General features: G+C 37.1%; 1 protein-coding gene across 2 annotated transcripts in view; it reads right to left on the bottom strand.

The window, feature by feature from the left end:
* Positions 1-19,001, bottom strand: part of LOC149075548 (potassium voltage-gated channel protein Shal-like) — a 149,975-nt gene that overhangs the window by 40,492 nt on the left and 90,482 nt on the right. For both annotated transcript variants that reach the window (XM_089243016.1, XM_089243017.1), the window contains exon 2: positions 4,274-4,436. In XM_089243016.1, the coding sequence (XP_089099142.1) occupies positions 4,274-4,436 (163 nt within the window). The remainder of the gene's footprint in view (positions 1-4,273; positions 4,437-19,001) is intronic.

Raw genomic sequence — 19,001 nt, 5'->3', positions numbered from 1 at the left:
GGCACATTAGTAGCATCTCTTAACTTCAGGAAATGCCCCCCCCTTCAGGTAGGATGGTAGAGAGAGATAGACGGGTCTTTTCTCATCAGCCCATGATATCAAGGAAACAGATATTTTTCTGAGCATGATGGTGATGTGAATTCGGAAAGAAGTCCTTTCGTCTTCTCCGGGACAAGATGAAATGTGAATTGCGCCTATTGAATAGTTCTGTGATGGCAAAATGTCACAAGTCACTTTTCCCAAAAAATTGAGTTGTTCGCATTGTGGAGTCGCATTCGTGAAAATTTTGGAAGGTGGCAAAATTTCGTCCATCTCTTTCAGTTTATGAGGAACCAACGGAGGCAAATTGCAATACGTCAAAAAGCCACAATATCACATTTTGACAAAGTATTGTTTACAAATTTTCCATCGTGAAATTAAAAAAAATAGACTCATAACATTTTGCCATGTGAGCACAGAGTTATTCTAAGATGCCAGGGCAGTGAACCAGAGGAGACGAATAATCACCGCACCCACGTTAATTAAGTTAATATAACGGCTATAAGTCAATATAAACGGCTTTTATTCGCATGACAGTGTCAAAATCGAATACTTTCTGATTGGCAAGGGTTACCTATTCCGATGAATAAAATTTTACGCTTTCTAAATGTCTGCCGTCTAATCTGGTGACAAATATCCGAGTAAAAAACACTATGCAAGCATCGTCGAAGGAAAAAAAAGGCTAATGATGGCAGCATTATTATCTGAGCAACTGTGAAATTGTCTGGGTTCATTGATATTTTGAAAGGTTATTTCAATCGTTATGGTCATAAAAATACATCTTCGCAGAAAATGTACATCCACGAGTGTCGATTGTCTTTGCTCGGACGTATTGAGTTTTCTAAAGTCGTAATGTGGAATACAACCTGAGAAGAAAAGACTTCATGATCAAGACTTCCAAGCACAGTATTGCTTGAATACCACCATTCCGGTTTTGAACTCAATCGGAAACATTATGAACAACTCTACCGTTACGATCGCTCTATGGATCTTTTATCATATACTAGACTGCTCGGTGTTAAATACCTGTGAGCTTTTATTGCTTCCAGCATTCAACGATGTCAATTCCAGACTGTTTGAATCTTGTTTAATCAATATTTGGCCCACTCAGTGATAATAAACAACATAAATGAATATAAAATTTCTAACATCCATATTTTCCGTGTAAATTTTGCGTTTTTCTCAACCAAACAGAGATGCAAAGCATTGGTAATTTTTTTCCGACCTGGAGTAGTAAAGTCGGATTCAAAGTGTACCCGTTAGACGCTGGCATGTCCATTGCAGCTCAGAACAGTCTGTTTTGCTTAGTCTTCTCAAAACCCACATGGTTAACCAACGCCAATCAACATGCTGCCTCTGACTGCAAAAATTATTTTTGTTTTTGCCATATTAATGTGATTTGACAGTGTATATACATACATGCTATCGTACTACGTGAAAAAACTGAAAAGCCGCAGAGAGAAAAATTTTCTTGATCAAATAAACAAATCAAGCTATAGTAGTTGTTCAGTAGTGGAAAGATTTGTTTCTATTCAGTTTCAGTTTTTGTCCTCTCTAAAGCGTCATCTGTTGCCAGTCATTAAAAACTAAAACTATATATATTTTTTAAAATACGTCTTTTGAATGATTACTGATCAAAAGGGAAAATGTTTATTGAAAATTTGCAAATATTTAAATATTGATAAAAAATTTGATATCTTTGCTATTTGTCTCAAAAAGTAGCAATATATATATATAACAGACGAGAGCGTTATAGACATCGTTGCCTTCTCACTAAGGCTTCATCTTGGAAATTTGAGAAATGGGAGGTCATTAAGTATTACGTCAGCATCGATGGGGGGGGGGGAAATGTTCCGATTTGCTCACTTTTTATGACAAGGGGGGGGGGGTTGGATTATGCTTACGTCATCAACCACCCTTTATAAAAATATAAAATATTCTTAATGGCATCTTACTCGGTGCGCCAAAAAAACGAGAAAACCTCTTTCGCTAGTTCGTAGGCACCTGAACTGACATTCTCCCTATTGATAAATCCCCTACAGAGCCACTTTGGTGATTTCTAAATTTTTTGCGGATCCAAGTCCAAGTGATCTGGAAATATGTCTGAGCCCCCTTAAATGCTCTGCAACTGTGTCATGCATCACTCAAGTGATTCGTAATTATGCCTCACTTAAGTAATCTGGGAATGTGCCGCGGGTAACTTGAGTGATGTAGAACCGCACTGGGGCCGCTTAAGTGCTCTAAAACTGTGTCGCATTTCCCTCAAGCGATCTCTAAATGTGCCATGAATCGCTTAAGTGTTCTGGAACTGCGTCGCGGGTCACTTAAGTGATTTGTGAATGTGCCACGGGCCGCTTAAATGCTCTGGAATTGTGCCTTGAGTCACTAAGGTGATCTGTAAATATGTCGCTCTGTTCATTTTTACAAAATTACATTTGAGGGGGCAGGCCGCATCAGATAACCCCCCACGACAACGTTTGGTCAGTGGGCCTAGGGTTCTCCATATATGGCTTAGAGGGTGGATCAAAATTTAATTTCTTTTTTTGGGAAAAATGAACCAAGCGGCATATTTACAGATCACCTAAGTGACTCGTGTTGCAATTCCAGAGAATTTAAGCGGCAGGGGGAAAATTTTCAGATCACTCATATAGGCCCGCGGCACATTCACAGATCACTCATATAGGCCCGTGGCACATTCACAGATCACTCATATAGGCCCGTTGTACATTCACAGATCACTCATATAGGCCCGTTGTACATTCACAGATCACTTAAGTGACCCGCGACGCAGCTCCAGAGCACTTAAGCGATCCATAGCACATTTAGAGATCCCTTGAGTGAAATGTGCCACAGTTTAAGAGCACTTAATCGGCCCCAGTACGGTTCTACATCATTCAAGTTACTCACGGCACATTCCCAGATTACTTAAGTGATGCATGACACAGTTGCAGAAGAAATTTTGAGTTCTCAGCCTTCAAAGGGATTGAAATCGACAGAAAGTTATTATAATAACATATAAAGAGGTATTTTCTTTCAAAATTTTAATTTAGCAAAAAAAAAGCATTTTTTGCATTTAAATAATAATTTTTTGATCGTCTGGGCGGGGGGGGGGGCGCATGCCTACCCCGTGCTCCTCTGATCCCATAAATGTGCGTTATGAGGTAGGGGGTAGAACTGACGAAATTTTGTTGACAAGAGGGGAGAGGGTAGGGTCAGAGTTTTGGTGACGTGGAGGGGTCCAAGATGGCTAAAAATTTGCTGACGTAATACTTGGACGGCCCCAAAGTAGTCTTTATGGTGAATGCATATATGCCATTCCCATAAATTCGTAACTAGTTTAAAAATTCGTGGGGGGAAAAAAAGAAGGAATATGAATATTTGTGAATACGGTTTAGGGAAAAAATTATTCTAACGGAAGGGGATTTCTTATGGTAGAGGGAAAAAAATTTAGTTAAAATGTATGTCGATGGAGGACGCTACACGAAAGCATATCGAATATGCAAATCAGAACCCTATTATAGGGTGCACGATTAATAGCCCATTTCTGAATTTTCCTGTTACTGGCGCTCACATAACGTTTTGAATGTGAGGTTAACATTGGTGGATAGAGGACTATCGGTGAAGTTGTTTTACTTCGGGTCACGAAGTTTTACGAACGTTTCGCACACAGAATAGATTGAAGAAAGGCTCGGGTCCAATCAATCTTGGTTTGCTTTCAGGCAGCACCCTCTATGGACAAAAACGAAAACTATTTTTCTTTCTTTTTTTTGGTACCGAAAAAAAAAAATCCTCCTTCGTGAGAATAACTTTTTCGCAAACCGCGTTCCAAAAATATGACAATTCATTCAACTTTTATGAATTTTTAAACTATTTACGAATTTAATGGACACCCAGTATTATGAACATGAAAATCTGATAGTACTTATAAGATGGAACTAGTCAATTATCTATACGCGTAAGATTTCGAGGTGAAACTGGTGGTAATTTTATTCATATAATTGAGACTTTTACTGAAAGGTTGTGCCTGATCACTCATCAAGGCATTCTCAAGAGTCTAAATAATTATTTATTTATTTATTAAAAAATACAAACTACAGTCTAAAACTCAGTTACAGTTTTTAAAAAATGAACGCAAGAAAAAAACATATTGCATGAATAAAATAATAATAAGATAAAAAATTACATCATCGTCATTATTATTTACATACATAATGTATATGCAAATGTATATTACCTTTTGTGCTTTACGTTTGTCCGCCCGTTGACTCTGGTGGTAGATACGAGAGAAGTTGGAGACGATGACCGGGACTGGTAAGGCGATCACCAGCACACCGCTCAAGGAACAAACTCCACCCACGATCTTGCCCGTGGGTGTGTCAGGCACCATGTCTCCATACCTTAATATCACAATTATAAAATTAATGACAGAATATTTCCACAACTATGTAGTCATTAACTATAGCAAGCAGTATATAAGTTACGGTAGACGTGATAATCGTGCGGTTATATATAATAACCGGTTATTATACTATATATATGCATACTTACCAATCGTCTTAGTAAGTTTGATAAATTTCAGAACTTTTACCAGCGAGCATACATAATACCCACACACAATTAAAACACAGGTAAATTTAATAAGTACTGAAAACATTATCACTTTTACAGGCGATTACGCATAATAGTGATCCCAAGGGACCGATAGTCCTTGCAGTGGGTCCAATATAAGTTAAATTAGAGTTAACTGAATTTATCGCCTTTATCTGTGATTATGAACCCTAGTGAAATTCGTGAATTTGATAAATGTGAAAGAAATTACAAATGAGTCGATTATGTGTGATGAACATAGTCTGACCCCTATATAATAATAACAAATTTTACGATCGAACTCCGATATAATGATCCATTACATATATAAATTATCATGCATAGCATATCATATAGTACGATTTATCATGTTTACTAACGACGCGACGCTTGGGTATTATACATAATCACCGATGAAAGTGATAACTTTTTTAGTACGTATTAAATTTACCAACGACGCTTGGGTACTATGCATAATCGCAGGTGAAAGCGATAAATTTAGGAAAATTTATCAAACTTACCAAAATGTTCGACGACTATGCATAATAACGGGATTTATCACATTTACCGTTACATATACACATAAAATAAAATCAACCAAAATCATCGTAAACGCATCGATTTTAACTAACAAATGTAAAAGATCTAAGAGGGCCGGGGGTATTGTATAAAGACTCTAAGGATGCATTGAAAATTCCCTTATTTCGCAAATACGCCGGGAACTAATGAAAAAGTATTGATTTTTACTTAACAGGATCAAAACATTGTGAATGGAAGGTCATCAATCATAATCGAAAATTTCAAACGAATCGATATTTATACAGAAAACGAATCAAAAACAAAAAAATTATTTTACATATACGGATATACTTTCCAAAACTGAATCTGCGAATGAAACCATTCAAAGAAAATTCGCAAATAAATTGTAGTTAGATAAAAGTACAATTTCATATTGACCCACTGGAAGGACGTTTAGTCCCTTGGGGTCCCAGACTGTCTGCGTCATCATCATGTATGTGATCTTGTGTTTCCTGTTTTTATTTTTTGTTCCCCCCCCCTTTTTGATGTTTACCTCACAATTAAAGGGTCCAAAGATGCCATCCTGAAAAAATTATTAAAAATTTAAGAATATTCATCTTACCCAGAAGCAATTAGAGGCGGAATGCAATTATATTAATACTACAAAAAATTGTTAAAAATGGCAACAGTTGGCTACTCATCATCTCTCGCGCTTCTTGACGGTACGTATAGAAAACTTCTTTTCTCTCTTTTCTCCAGCTTTTTTTCTCCTAGAGAAACTCCAGTTTTGTTTCACTTTTTTTTTTCTCCCCCTCTCTCTCTATCTGTGGTGTATCTAATGCTGTGTTGTTTGAATGACGTCCCTCTAAAGACTTTAGGGCTGCGCAATTTTTAGTTTCATTCTTGGCCTTTATTGGCGTTCGAAATATTAATATTTGGTGTTTTTTTTTTGTCTCCCATAACAATTCCACCAGATACTTTATATTTTTGTGCGTATTTAAATGATTAGAAGAATCTGTGGTAATTTTTCCGAACCTTTTTTGAGGATGACACCATTGGACTCCTTCCTCGTCAGTTGTTTTTAATATGTTTCATTTGTTGTGTTCTGTACAATAAAAAAAAATCACGTATTTGTACAAAAAAATAAAGACGAAATGAGATAATAATTTTTGAATAAATGCTTTTGATTAAAGCATGATTTATGATGATTTGGTTTTTGCATGCTTTATGATGTTTGAATGGCTGAAAATGACGACCGTAATCAGCTTAAGGGAGTTTTTTAAATAATTAATAGAGTACATATACAGGGTGCATAGCAAACAAGGGATATGGCAGACATTTCACAGGTGAACCATTGTTCCTAGAGATGTACTTCCAATTAGAAAAAGTTTCCAAATAACGTGTAATACTCAGATATGCCATTCATGTTGCAAGGGGTTGTATAGATATTAAAATGAAAAATTAACTTCTTATACAGTCCCCGTGTGCCCCGCGGGTGATGTCAAAATGATCTTCTGACGCTGCAGGGGGTTCGTGAAGCATTGAACTTAATTGCATAGGGGTTCCGTGACATCAAAAAGTTTGGAAAACACTGCTTTAGAGTACGGAAGAATCATACTGGTCATCTGGCAACCCTGAAAAAAAAACCTCAAAAACCCCTGAAAAAACCTCAAAAAAAAAAAAAAAAAAATAGAATGTAATAACTTGAGATATTGTGTGGCAGGGGGATTAGGGGAAAAGTGTGTTGTTATACTCATCTGGAAATGAGAATCGGAGTTGTTGGCCTGTTGCAATGGAAATAAAAATGAGAATCTAGAACTGACCTCGTAAAACTTGATAAAGAAAGTGTGGTCTCAAACGGTGAGTCTGATTGGCAGGCGATGGTGTTCATGTTTGAGCATGAAGACCTCAAGATAAATGATTGATTTTGCCTTCTTTTGGTGTCCCATGTAGGAAAAGCTTAGGCTATTTTGCCCATTATTCTAACACCAAGTAGTGTAAAATGAATTGTGGGTCGTGCGTTTGCGAAGAAATATCATTATTTGAATTCCCAAAAGTTTTGCAACCGGCGCAAGGGACGTGACGTATGGTGTCCGTTACCATATTGTTCAACCCCTTGAGTGGGATTATGGTATAGCTGCAAATTGATATATAGACCCCATTAAAATAATTGAGGAGGTTGCTCCTATCATTAATCCGTTCCTCCTAGAAGAAAGGAGCAGAAAAGATCTCCTAAGGATATGGCCAAAACTCAACATGAGGTTATTGAAAATAACTCATGAGAGTATGAATCTCTTTCTCTCTCTCATAGCAGAAAATCGATACTTAGGGGCTGGTCAAGCATTACGTAAGCAAATCTTTAGCCATTTTTGACCCCCTGTCAGCAAAATTTCGTCAGCACTGCCCCCCCCCCCTACCTCCTAACGCATATTGGTGGGATCAGAAACGTACGCGGGAGAGGGCTCATGCGCCCCCCCCCCTCGAATGTGCCCCAAGTTCGAAACAAGATACTTTTATATGTTATTATAATCGATTTCTGTTAATTTCAATGCTATTTGAAGGGTAAGAACTCAAAATTTCTCTTCAAGAATTAACGACCCACTCTTTAAGCCATATATGGTAAACCCTTGACCCGCGGACCAAATGTGGCCCTGAAGGTTATCTGATGTGGCTTGCCCCATCAAACTTAATTTTGTAAAAATGAACTAAGTGGCACATTTACAAATCGTTTAAATGACCCGTGGCACAATTCCAGATAATTGAAGTAGGCCCGTGGCACATTCAAAGATCACTTAAGTAACCCGTGACACAGTTCCAGAACACTTAAACGATCCGTGGCACATTTAGAGTTCCCTTGAGTGACATGTGGCACAGTTTTAGAGCACTTAAGCGGCCCCCAGTGCGGTTTTACATCACTCAAGTTACCTGTGGAACATTCCCAGATTACTTAAGTGATTCCTGGCATAATTACGGATCACTTGAGTGATGCGTTGCATAGTTCCAGAGCACTTAAGCGGCCGTATGGGACTTATTTATATGGAGATTGTTAGTTCAGGTGCCCAAATTAGCGAAAGATTTTTTCTCGTATTTGGCGCACCGAGTAAGATGCCATCAAGAATATTTCATATTTTCATAAAGGATGGCTGATGACGTAAGCATTATCCAAACCTCCTCTCCCCCCTTGTCATCAAAAGTCAGCAAATCTGAACCCCCCCCCCCCCCATCGATGCTGACGTAATAGTTGAATGACCCCTTACCATGAGTTCAGGTGTTTGGTATAATTGAGAAAATTTACTAAGTTGTGAATGCTGGTTGCATTTACTACATCACTTAGTGTCACCTGATGATCACAAAAGTAGTTCCTTATCGGGATTGAGAAGTCGGAGCATCGTCCCACATAGTGAAGTGGAGTTTCGTCTTCCTCTCCGCACACAGGACAAACAGGGGCGAATCTGCATAGCCACAGTTATGTAGGTGTTTCGCTAAGCTAGCATGACCAGTGATGATCTGTTTAACCTGTCGAATCTGTTTCTTTCTATTCAGTGAAATAAGTTTATTGGCAATATTCGGTTGGGTTCCCAAGGCCACGTATTATACCAACTTCTAGTGTTATAATCTGTGTGGGCCAATCAGGCCCACTATAGTCGGTGATAATATTTCATCAGTTCACATTTTCAATTAACGGCAACGTGGGGAAAATTTATATTTTCTTGGTGTTTAGTGCTTAACTGACAGTTAGGAAACTGACACGTCACAAAATTTCCTAACGGTATAACACCCTTAATATTCGTCCGCTCCTAAAAACAAAATAAACTTTTCTATATTGGTTTTTCACATGTAATCGTGTATGTATTTATTGGGTGGGTCGATAGTATCCATCTTGTATTCCGTTTTATTCGACTTTACCAATATCTTCTCTGTGTATTACTCTTACTGTTAAATTTTCTCCTAATGAGTAAAGTATTTTACAGGGGATAATTCCGTGGTGTGTTAAGTGAGACAAATGCACAAGTACGTGCGTACGGCTAAACAACATGCTCATGTATCATATTCTCAGTTGTATTTGTGTGTATGGTTTATTTTTGATTTTTAAATGACAATGAGATAATGCTTATATCTCAAAGATGTAAATTTGGAGTTATGTTCTGACCAAACACCACAGAATTGAGTTTCAGTTTCTTTTTGAAGGCTTGTTTTAATGATATATGGCCCGGTAATAGTCATCCGATATCGTGCTTGACTTACAGTTCATAATACTCACAAGCGCGGGCATTTAATAATACCCACCTAGAAAATGCCGCAAATATATATAGAATACACCTTGGGCCGTGAATAGGAAATTGATTATCTCAGCATTGTTATCCCTTTGGCGATGTATTGCATGCCTTAGATTTATACATACAATAGTCATATTTCCCTGTTGGTGGTCTACTTATACATGGATTTCTAGTTTTAAGCTGATATTCCATATGACCATATAAATCTATATCCATGCTCAAACTAATCATTCGAATCCGTACCTATTTGAATAAGTTTATATTCAGCGTGTTTGCACAGGGTGTGCTATGAGTTCTAAATCGGCTTTTGTCTCATCAACTGTTCATCGTAAAGGCATGGTTTCAATTTAAAAAATGCTCACAATATGTTGAGATTTTTTAAGAGATATTTCATGAGATTTTTTAAGAGATATTTCATGAGATTTTTTAAGAGATATTTCATGAGATTTTTGACTTCGTCAGACGCATAGATTACGAAACCATTTAGATGAAAGTATTGAAAGATCAAAAAGAGTATAATAATAAATAAGAGAAGTGGTTGTATTATATTGAGATTCACGAAAAACAACTTAATTGTGTACATTATTCAGATATATAAAGATAAGCGAAAATACATTTGTGAACACGTATCTAATAGATATAATAATGCTGTTGCAAGAGAAAGGAAAAATATTCTATAGGTTATTCCTTTAGGCCTGCTGGAAGGACTTTTCAGTCCCTTGAGGCTACAAAATGTTTGTTTGTAATATGTGTGCATCCATTTTTTGTCATGTTTTTTTTGTGTATTATATGTTTGTATTTGTGTAACACATTTCTAGATTTGTGTACTACATACTTGTATTCGTGTAACACATGTTTGTATTCGTCTAACACATGTTTGTATTCATGTAACACATGTTTGTATTCGTGTAACACATGCTTGTATTCGTGTAACACATGTCTGAATTTGTGTATTACATGTTTATATTATGTATAACATGTTTGTATTTGTGAAATTAAAAAAAAAAACTCTGTACCCGTTTTGAGAGTAAAAATACTGTGTATAACAGAATAAAAAAAATCTACGTTTTTCTACGGTGCCCTTGTCCTGTAACTTCCCATTAGAAAGTTGTTGCCCTGTCTCTCCCTGAGGCCAACAAAATAAGTTCCACATTTGTAAGTGCAATATTCGCAAATATTCGCTTAGCTATTTGAATACAATCAGAGAAAAGGGTAAAACGGTTTTTCCGCATTTAGTGCTGTTTTCTCCAGTTTTATGAATTCGAATATTTCAGCGGATATTGCACTTAAACACGTGGAATTTTTTTATTTGGCATCAGGAGAAACAGGGCAACGACTTTTTAACTGAGGTTTTAAGGGCAAAGTGTCCGTATAAAAAGTTAATTATTTTATTTCAATAGCTATACAACCCCTTGCAACATGAATGCCACTACGCGTTATTTGGATAATTTTGCAACTAGAAGTATGCCTGTAGGGTCAGCAGTTTTCAGCTTAAAATTAACAAGTTTATATTCCTTGAGAGAATATCAGCAGCACAAAAGCGCCAGCGATTTCACGAGGCAATGGGACCAAAATAATAAAAAAAATCAATCCATATATCTACATTCAGAGTCGTCTACGGTGTTCAGCATTTTTCGTATTTCCTCCTACAGTAGAAAATCAATCTGAATGTAGATAAAAAATATACTTTTTATTTTCTGATTCCAGAAGCTAAAGGGGCGCGGTAGCCCCAGGTCGATAAGATACTCGCCTAAAGTACCAAAGGATGTTTAGAGGTGTCGCGAGTTCGATACCCGGTTCGTCCTTGTCAGAAAACTTTCCTGACACAAAGGGGCACAATCAGGAACGGTGATATGACCGCAGAAAAAAATTGCTACCGCCGGGTGCCTCCCATCGAGGGGTTAGCGCACCAACCTCTCATCCAACCATGAGTATAAAAACAAGCCTGCCGTTCGGAATCGGCAATAAATTGTAGGTCCCGGTCTTATTAGCCCTCGTGTGCAGAAAATGACCGTGGCACGACAAAAATGACCAGAAGCTAAAGATGACGATTTGATTTTCGTCAAGATTTCGCCCACGTGAATTGATATAGTTTTGTGACCAAAATCTGCATTCCCAGCTTGGAATTATTAACCTTTGAGTGGCAATTATAGCAATCACACTAAACCCCTTCCAAAATGCCATATATTTTTATTAATGAACTAGGCTTTCTTTCGATTTTCAGCAGGTGAAAACTAAGGGGTATAGGGGAAAGTTTTCCATTGAGAAATCAGCTTTACAAACTATCTGTGCTTGCCAATTGTAAGATTTTATCGAGACATCTCATCATTGCCGCTTAAAGGGTTAAATTCATTTTTCCTTGAGAGAATGTCAGCAGCAGCAAAAACTCATCAAAGATTGCACAATGAAATAGGATCAAATGCTCTGGGATTAAAAAAAAGCAACACGGAATTTACTTCAAATATGGCAGCTTAAATGTCACAGAGTTGGCTTAAAGCTGAGAACTGGATCGAAGCTGTAAAAGAAATTTTCTCACATTAGAGGCCATGTGTCTTTATCGGTTCATATTAGAATTCCCAAGTGTCCGCCCACAGGCGAAAATTCAGGGTTTGGTCTGTCCCATAAAATAAGGGGTGATACAATGAAAACTTACACAATAAGTCTCCCCTCCTGACACATCACCCTGTCAGACCAGACGCGGCCTAGGCAAGACACATCATGCTGGATCTGCGCCTGACGACTCACGGTATTGCTAACTAAAATATTAAGAAACTTCATATTTAAGAGGAATGCAAAATGGTTCTCACATATGAAACTGAGTGTCAAGAACAGATGACGGTACTCGAGGAATAGTGCAGAATGGAATTTTTTGAACCTTTAAACAACAAAGATACCGTCTGGAGTACACGTTGACCATTGACGAAAGAGACGTGGATCATATGGCGATTGATTGACGATGAACGGGTTTGATCTGGATCATGTCTTTTTTTTTTAAACTTGAAGTCGAATAATGTGTTTGGAAATGTTCCAATGATATCCAATCATTTGTTTTTATGAAACGTGTCAATGAATCAAGCCTTGGACAAAATTGGAAATCGTTCATTCTACCATTTTATTTTTTGAATATAACTTGACGTTTCTGCAATATTTTGGAAGTATGTTAAAAAAAACTTTTGTTCACATAGAGAAGTACATATTTTTATCGTCCCCTCCCCCATGGCAGAAGCACGAATGTGCAAATTTTCACTTTTTGGGTTTATCAGCTAGTTGAATCTCTTATTTTGCTAAATTTTGTCAGAAACAGGAATTTTAACCCTCACTGAAACGCATGTTACAAAGCATTTTACGGAAATGACACTCATAGAGTAACATGGGTAAACAGTCAAACTTCATTCCCCACGTTTTGGAAATTTGCACATTCATGCTTCTGGCATGAGGGAGGACAATATGAATTTTATGTCTACGCTTGTATTTTTTCGAATGGAGAAATAGTTGACAACAACAACGTTACATTCCGAATCAGGTACGAATCGAAGCTTTCATCATCGTAGGCAAATACAATGGCCGTAATCCTCGATAACGTTTCTCGCGATCTATTTGTGTCTCGAGCACGTATATACTTATACAACGTATATATAACCTATGATTCCCGGCTCTGTTAATAACGTTAAGTGCTCTCTCATTGGCTGAGAGCTTCATTAGAGAAGTTGATTGATAGTGATATGCAATTGTGAGGGATTCTCTCTTCGGGCAATCCAAGAAGATCGATCGGAACGTAATTATTGTGTAACCACGTGGATATTTCTGGGTTGCGACTTTAGCCACAAACACGTCCTTGTACATCATATTTCACTTTGCAATTAAAGCTTTCTTTAAAAAAAAAATAACGATGGTAACTTGACTTTAAAACCACATTTTCTTGGTTTGATGTGACATCGAAGATATGTTTTTTGTCAGTTGGTTTCTGAGTTTTGACAACGCGGTTATAAAATGAATTGACATGGATTCAATTAAACCGACGGGTTAAAGGCTGATTCCGACAATGCAACCAAGATAATCGTTTGAGATTCGATCATTCACAGCTGGAGGTTTGTGCACTAACTGCAAAAGCCTTCTTATGCTCTTGTTTACAACACAACATAACAGTTTATCAACCATAAAGCGATTTACTTCCTTTCGAAGAGAAATATATTTCATACTCTACGCACCATTTATTTTCTTTATTTGATTCACGTTTTTGCACATTTCCTACGTGGCATTCACCTAAAGTTATGGCCGATTTTTCGAATAACTCGAGTTACGACTTTGAGAAGGTGATGAATCCGGCATTCAACCAAATAGTGATCAAGTTAGACAGTCAAATTTTACAACATGTGGCCATAATTTTCATTTTCATCTTCTAAAAGGCTCTGAGCATATCTGTGGTAAATAATTTTCATAAAAATTGATTAAATGCGTGTCTCCTATAAATTGCGTCAAAACAGTTTACCCCCTTTATTTTTTCCACAAAAATTAGAACATCCCTTAATTTTTTTTTTCTTAAAAAATTAGCATATTCAAATAAAAACATATAACAAGGATGTTTTTATAGAAATGGTATAAAGTTGATCGATTGAATGTTCTACACCTTGCTAAGCTCTATGAGTCTGAACCTAGAGAATTTCTCAGTTTCTAACATCATGGGTGTAAAACGAGTACATCTCTGCAAACGTAAAGCTACGCGTGCATATGCTTCGGCAGCACAGGAAAAAACGCACGCTGATATTATTGTAAGGACACGTCAATTTCTAAAAGATTTCGGTATGTTCTAATTTTTTTTGGGGAAATATTTTGATATTTTAAAGGTGATTCAATTAATTTTATGACATAATACTATGACCGTCGTGTTTTTGATCATGTATTTCATGCGTTAAAGACAATGAATTGATAAATATCCGGATATAAGTATCCGGATTGAACTGCGGCTATGGCTTTCGTAATCACTGATGTAAAGTCGATAGGGAATAGTCGCTAGAATATTGACTAGTTACTTTTAAGCACAATGCTGCGATAGAACAAGCATCAGGTACCATTATCACTTATCACGAAATCACCAGAGCATCGATGAAGCTTAATAGATATGATAAAATTCTTTACGGAAGTTTGGTTTTTCATGTTTAAACAAAGTAGAATCAGAAATTAGAGACCAATACATCTCTGAATGTTCATACACATGCTGCTTACTCTATACTTTCTGATTCAACAAGTTGAGACTTGCTTGAAGGTTACGATTTCTTTTGCCGTCAAGATTTTGCGTATAAAAATGAACCTGTATCAATGTTACTTCAATTCACATGAACAAAATCTTAATGGAAAATAAAATCTCCGTCGTCAAGCAAGCCTTCAACTTGTTGAATCAGAAAGTACAGAATGAACATACATAAGCATTCAAAGTAGTCTTCTTACGTATTTGTTCTTTAATTTCTGATTTCAGCAGTTAAAAACTTTGTTTAGACACGGAAAAAGTTTTTATCAAGGATTCTGTCATGTTCATTAAGTGTCATCGACGCTTCAGTGATCTCGTGATATCTGTAGATGGTACCTGATACTAATCCTGACGAGTCATTGTGGAGGAGTCATATAAAGCAAAAGAAGCTAGCCAAATGCAAGAAAGATACTACGGACAGAAATCATGATATCTATAGGTAAGTCCAAATACGTGTCAATTCCTCCTTACATAAAATCTGTGATAAAAGCCGAAGGGGTGACTGTAGTATCATGCCTTCTTATACGCTATCAGCACGCATTTTCAAATAGATTTTTGTACCCATGATCTTACAATTGAAGAATTCTGGGTTTGTATATATATTTAACCAGGGAAGGCTTGCAGCAATTATTTGAACAAGTTTTATATTCTTGCTATAATTTTATTCAAACATGCTACTTTTTTCTAAAAGGTTTAGGAATGTTCTAGTTTTTTTGGTGAAACTATTTTGATATTTTAGGAGGATATTTTATTCAATTAATTTTATGAAAATTAATTACCACGGATTCGAGAAGAATCTTTTGCAAGATAGAAATTCAAATTACAACCATACTGTAAAACTACGCCAATTCAAATTGAGCATTTCAAGAACTGTTCGCGTAAATTTCTGGGATGTTCCAGTTTTTTTTTTAAACAAATGTATACATATAGTGAGAAAATCGACAGTTGATGATTATGTATTACCCGTTTCTTTTCACTGTTACAATATGCCAATGGCAACAGATAAAACTAACATTTTAAACCGGCAATAAATTGACTGTGCGAGAATGACGTTGATTATGAATCAAATACAAAAAATATTAAGCATTTCCTTCGATTTCTCAGATGACAATGCAATGAAACGTTTCAAAATAATAACTACGGTGATTATTCATTCAAAGATATGTGAAAAAAAAGTGCCCGAAAGTAGCAACGATTTCCCATTCATTGAGTAATTCCCATGCAAGAAGTCGCCACGTCTTGCGACTAAAAATGTTGAACCACGTCAACAGAGAGAGAGAGAGATATAGTACGTATACATACTTTAAACCAACACATCACCTCGGGCATCAAATGATATTAAATCGAGAAGGTGCAATGGATCTCTCAATCGAGGTCGTGAAAACTAGAGAGAGATATGAAGCCATCATTCTTCGACGGGTAATTTTGGCGACACGAGATGGTGACTCCTGAGTAGAAGTCACCAGACAGCAAAAAAGAAATGACTTTTTGGCTGATATAACTTGTTTTTTTTTTTTTTTTCCTGTTCGCATTCCTGTATTTTTTGATAAATAAAAATGTTGTATGAAAAATGATTTTTTCTTGTCACTTTTTTTCCCCCGCTTGGCATTTTTCCCAGAATATTCTCTTAGAACGAGAGTTTTTCTGCTTGTTCCCCGCTGTCTGTCTCGATGGACATAAGAATCCTTGAAAGATAGTTTTGCGCCACCTTCTTCATCGGTGTTATCGGCCATTTGAAATCTTTTTCTCGTTTTCCCAGTAAAATCCATTTGTTTAACTCCTCCATTATATTCTTTTCCATTTTCTCCCCATTTATATATATTCATTTTTTCCTCTGCAATTTTCTTCCTAAAGAAAGGTTAATGCGAGAGGTTGAACCCTCCTCAGCTCAAAAAAGTTTATTGAGTTATTAGGGAACCATACAGTAAAAAAATTGGTAAGAGAGCCATTTCCTGAGCCTGTAATACGAATCCTGGGATAGAAACATGCCAAGCATCCTGCTGTTAATGATTTTTTTTCCAGCATCTGGTATCGACTTTGCTGCTGGGTCACCGACGGTTCGATTCACAATAATCAGACCTGTAAGTTATTGGTTCTTCACCGTTGAGTGTATGTCTGTGTGTGAGTCTGTGATTTCAAATACTGAACCAGTTTCGATTCATAAACACTTTTTAAAGCTTGACTTGAATGGAAAATTGGAACGCTTTCGGTAAAAGGTTTCAGGACTCCATTATGGTAATTGCCGATGGGAATCAATGCCAGTTACATAAGTTACTTAAACCTTGAATGGATAGGACGTTGGTTACCCCTTTTTCCATCACAAACTTTAATTCGTAGATCATTGGGTTCCGGGCTGCAAAGCAATGAATTGAGTTGAAGTAAGTCTCAAAAGACTTTCTTTTCTTTCAAACCGAGCACAACTCAGGTCTATCGCCATGGACAATTTACTACCTAATGAGTTGTGCCGGAAAGTCTCAAGACTCTAAAATTAGATGAGTTGTTTAATGCTGAGTCCACACCGGCAGCGCTACGCGATTCTGAGCTGCGAAAAACCGGTTTTGGAGTGGTGGCTAAGCAAAATTAACCACTGAAATAGTCCTCGCTGTGCTAGCCACACCCCAATACCGGTTTTTCCATGGGTTGCAGTTGCATGGCATTGCGAGTGTGGCATCTGCCTTAAGACCTTACTGACAAGGGTCTCTGATAAAAGACTCATTACATACTTGTTATACTACTTCACCACACACCGACTCCGGCTATATCGCTATACTGCAATTTACTGCCGTTAACGAATTGGGTTGGAAATGAAGTTCCCATCTATTGGTGGACACCTCAAACTCGTTAGGAAAAATATCTTGTTATTTACAGTCAACGCTCGATTTTACGACCACGCTTTTTTTTACGAACTGGTCCTTTGTCCCAGGATTACTTTGGTACATAATTAATCAAAATATTATTACCACCGTCAATAGCAAAACAAAGGCAAGAAAAGAAAATAATCCATGGCCTGAGTATCTTTCGGTTTGATGGCCCTCGGTCCTGAACAGTGTGCAATAGAGACCTAATGTTAAAATCCGCGCTATTTTCTATTAACTTTATATTTTACAAACTTCGTTTTTTTCTGTTATTTTATTCTTCCAGAGCCGCCTTCAAGTTCGTTGTAATAAAAAGTGAACTTGAATTTGAAAATTCTATGTGTCTTATTAAGAGAAAATAGATTAAGAGAGGAGAGGGATTCACCAATATATTTGTCATGACCGACATACAAATATACAAATACAACGCCACAACAGGCAAAATGCCAACGAGGTGGCTGGAAAAAAGATGCCCAGAAGAATATGGATGTCATATATTTCAAAAATACAGCATCCCAATTAAAAATGCAATTAATAAAAATTATAAACAATATATACACGTGATAAAATATTATGCAATACCCATAAAGAATACTTATGGTTGTCTTATTCTAAGTATGGATAGCTTCTCGATTTACCCCAACATGTTTATCGTATTTCTTTTTAAACGTGTCAATTGTGTTACAATTTACTACCTCCGGGTGTAAGCTATTCCATTTATTAACAACCCTATTAGAGAAAACTTCCCTGCGACACCATAGCCTTGCATTGTCCCTCACCAATCGATGCTGGTGTGTCCTTGTAAAAGCAGTCGATTGGCGGTGTACTAAAAGCTCATGGTCCGTCCTATCCATCTCATTGAAAATTTTGAACACTTCGATCATATCTCCTCGACACCTGCGTTCATCCAATGTAAACATATTCAAAAAATGAAGTCTCTCTTCATAACTCAAGGCCCGTGTGCCAATAAGGATACGCGTAGCTCTTCTCTGCATCCCTTCAACCAAGTCTATGTCCCTCTGTAGGTATGGTCTCCAAAACCTTACAGCATACTCCAGTCCAGGACGAACTAATGCAGGTGTTTTGTGAACCGTGCAGAGAAGGAGGGTTCTATCGTTGGCGGTGGGTGACCATGAATTGAACATGCATTGACAACGTAATTCACTCTTCGTGCGTTAGGATTGGATGAACTGGTGGTTTCAGAAATGGTGGGTTACTAATAGCCCATTTGTATGTTTAGAGTCGATCAAACTCTACTTCAGCAAACTACTGTTCGTACACTTTCTTCTTCGCAATGCAATTTCAACAAAACGGAAAAGATTGTGCTTCACAGTGGATGAAAAAAAAATTTGAAAGAAATTAATGCGTCAATTGCAAAGACAGAAATTGCCAAAAAGTACGGGCAGGGACGGAAATACGGGGTGCTTCCCTCCCAGCATCAAACGGGGAGCCGACTGATCTAATGTACATGCGTATATA

This window comes from Pholcus phalangioides, unplaced genomic scaffold (assembly GCF_987345545.1).
Source record: "Pholcus phalangioides strain wild (caught in Gottingen) unplaced genomic scaffold, Ppha-v1.0 ptg000015l_1, whole genome shotgun sequence".
NCBI lineage: Eukaryota > Metazoa > Arthropoda > Arachnida > Araneae > Pholcidae > Pholcus > Pholcus phalangioides.
This window is presented reverse-complemented; position numbering and strand designations above follow the sequence as displayed.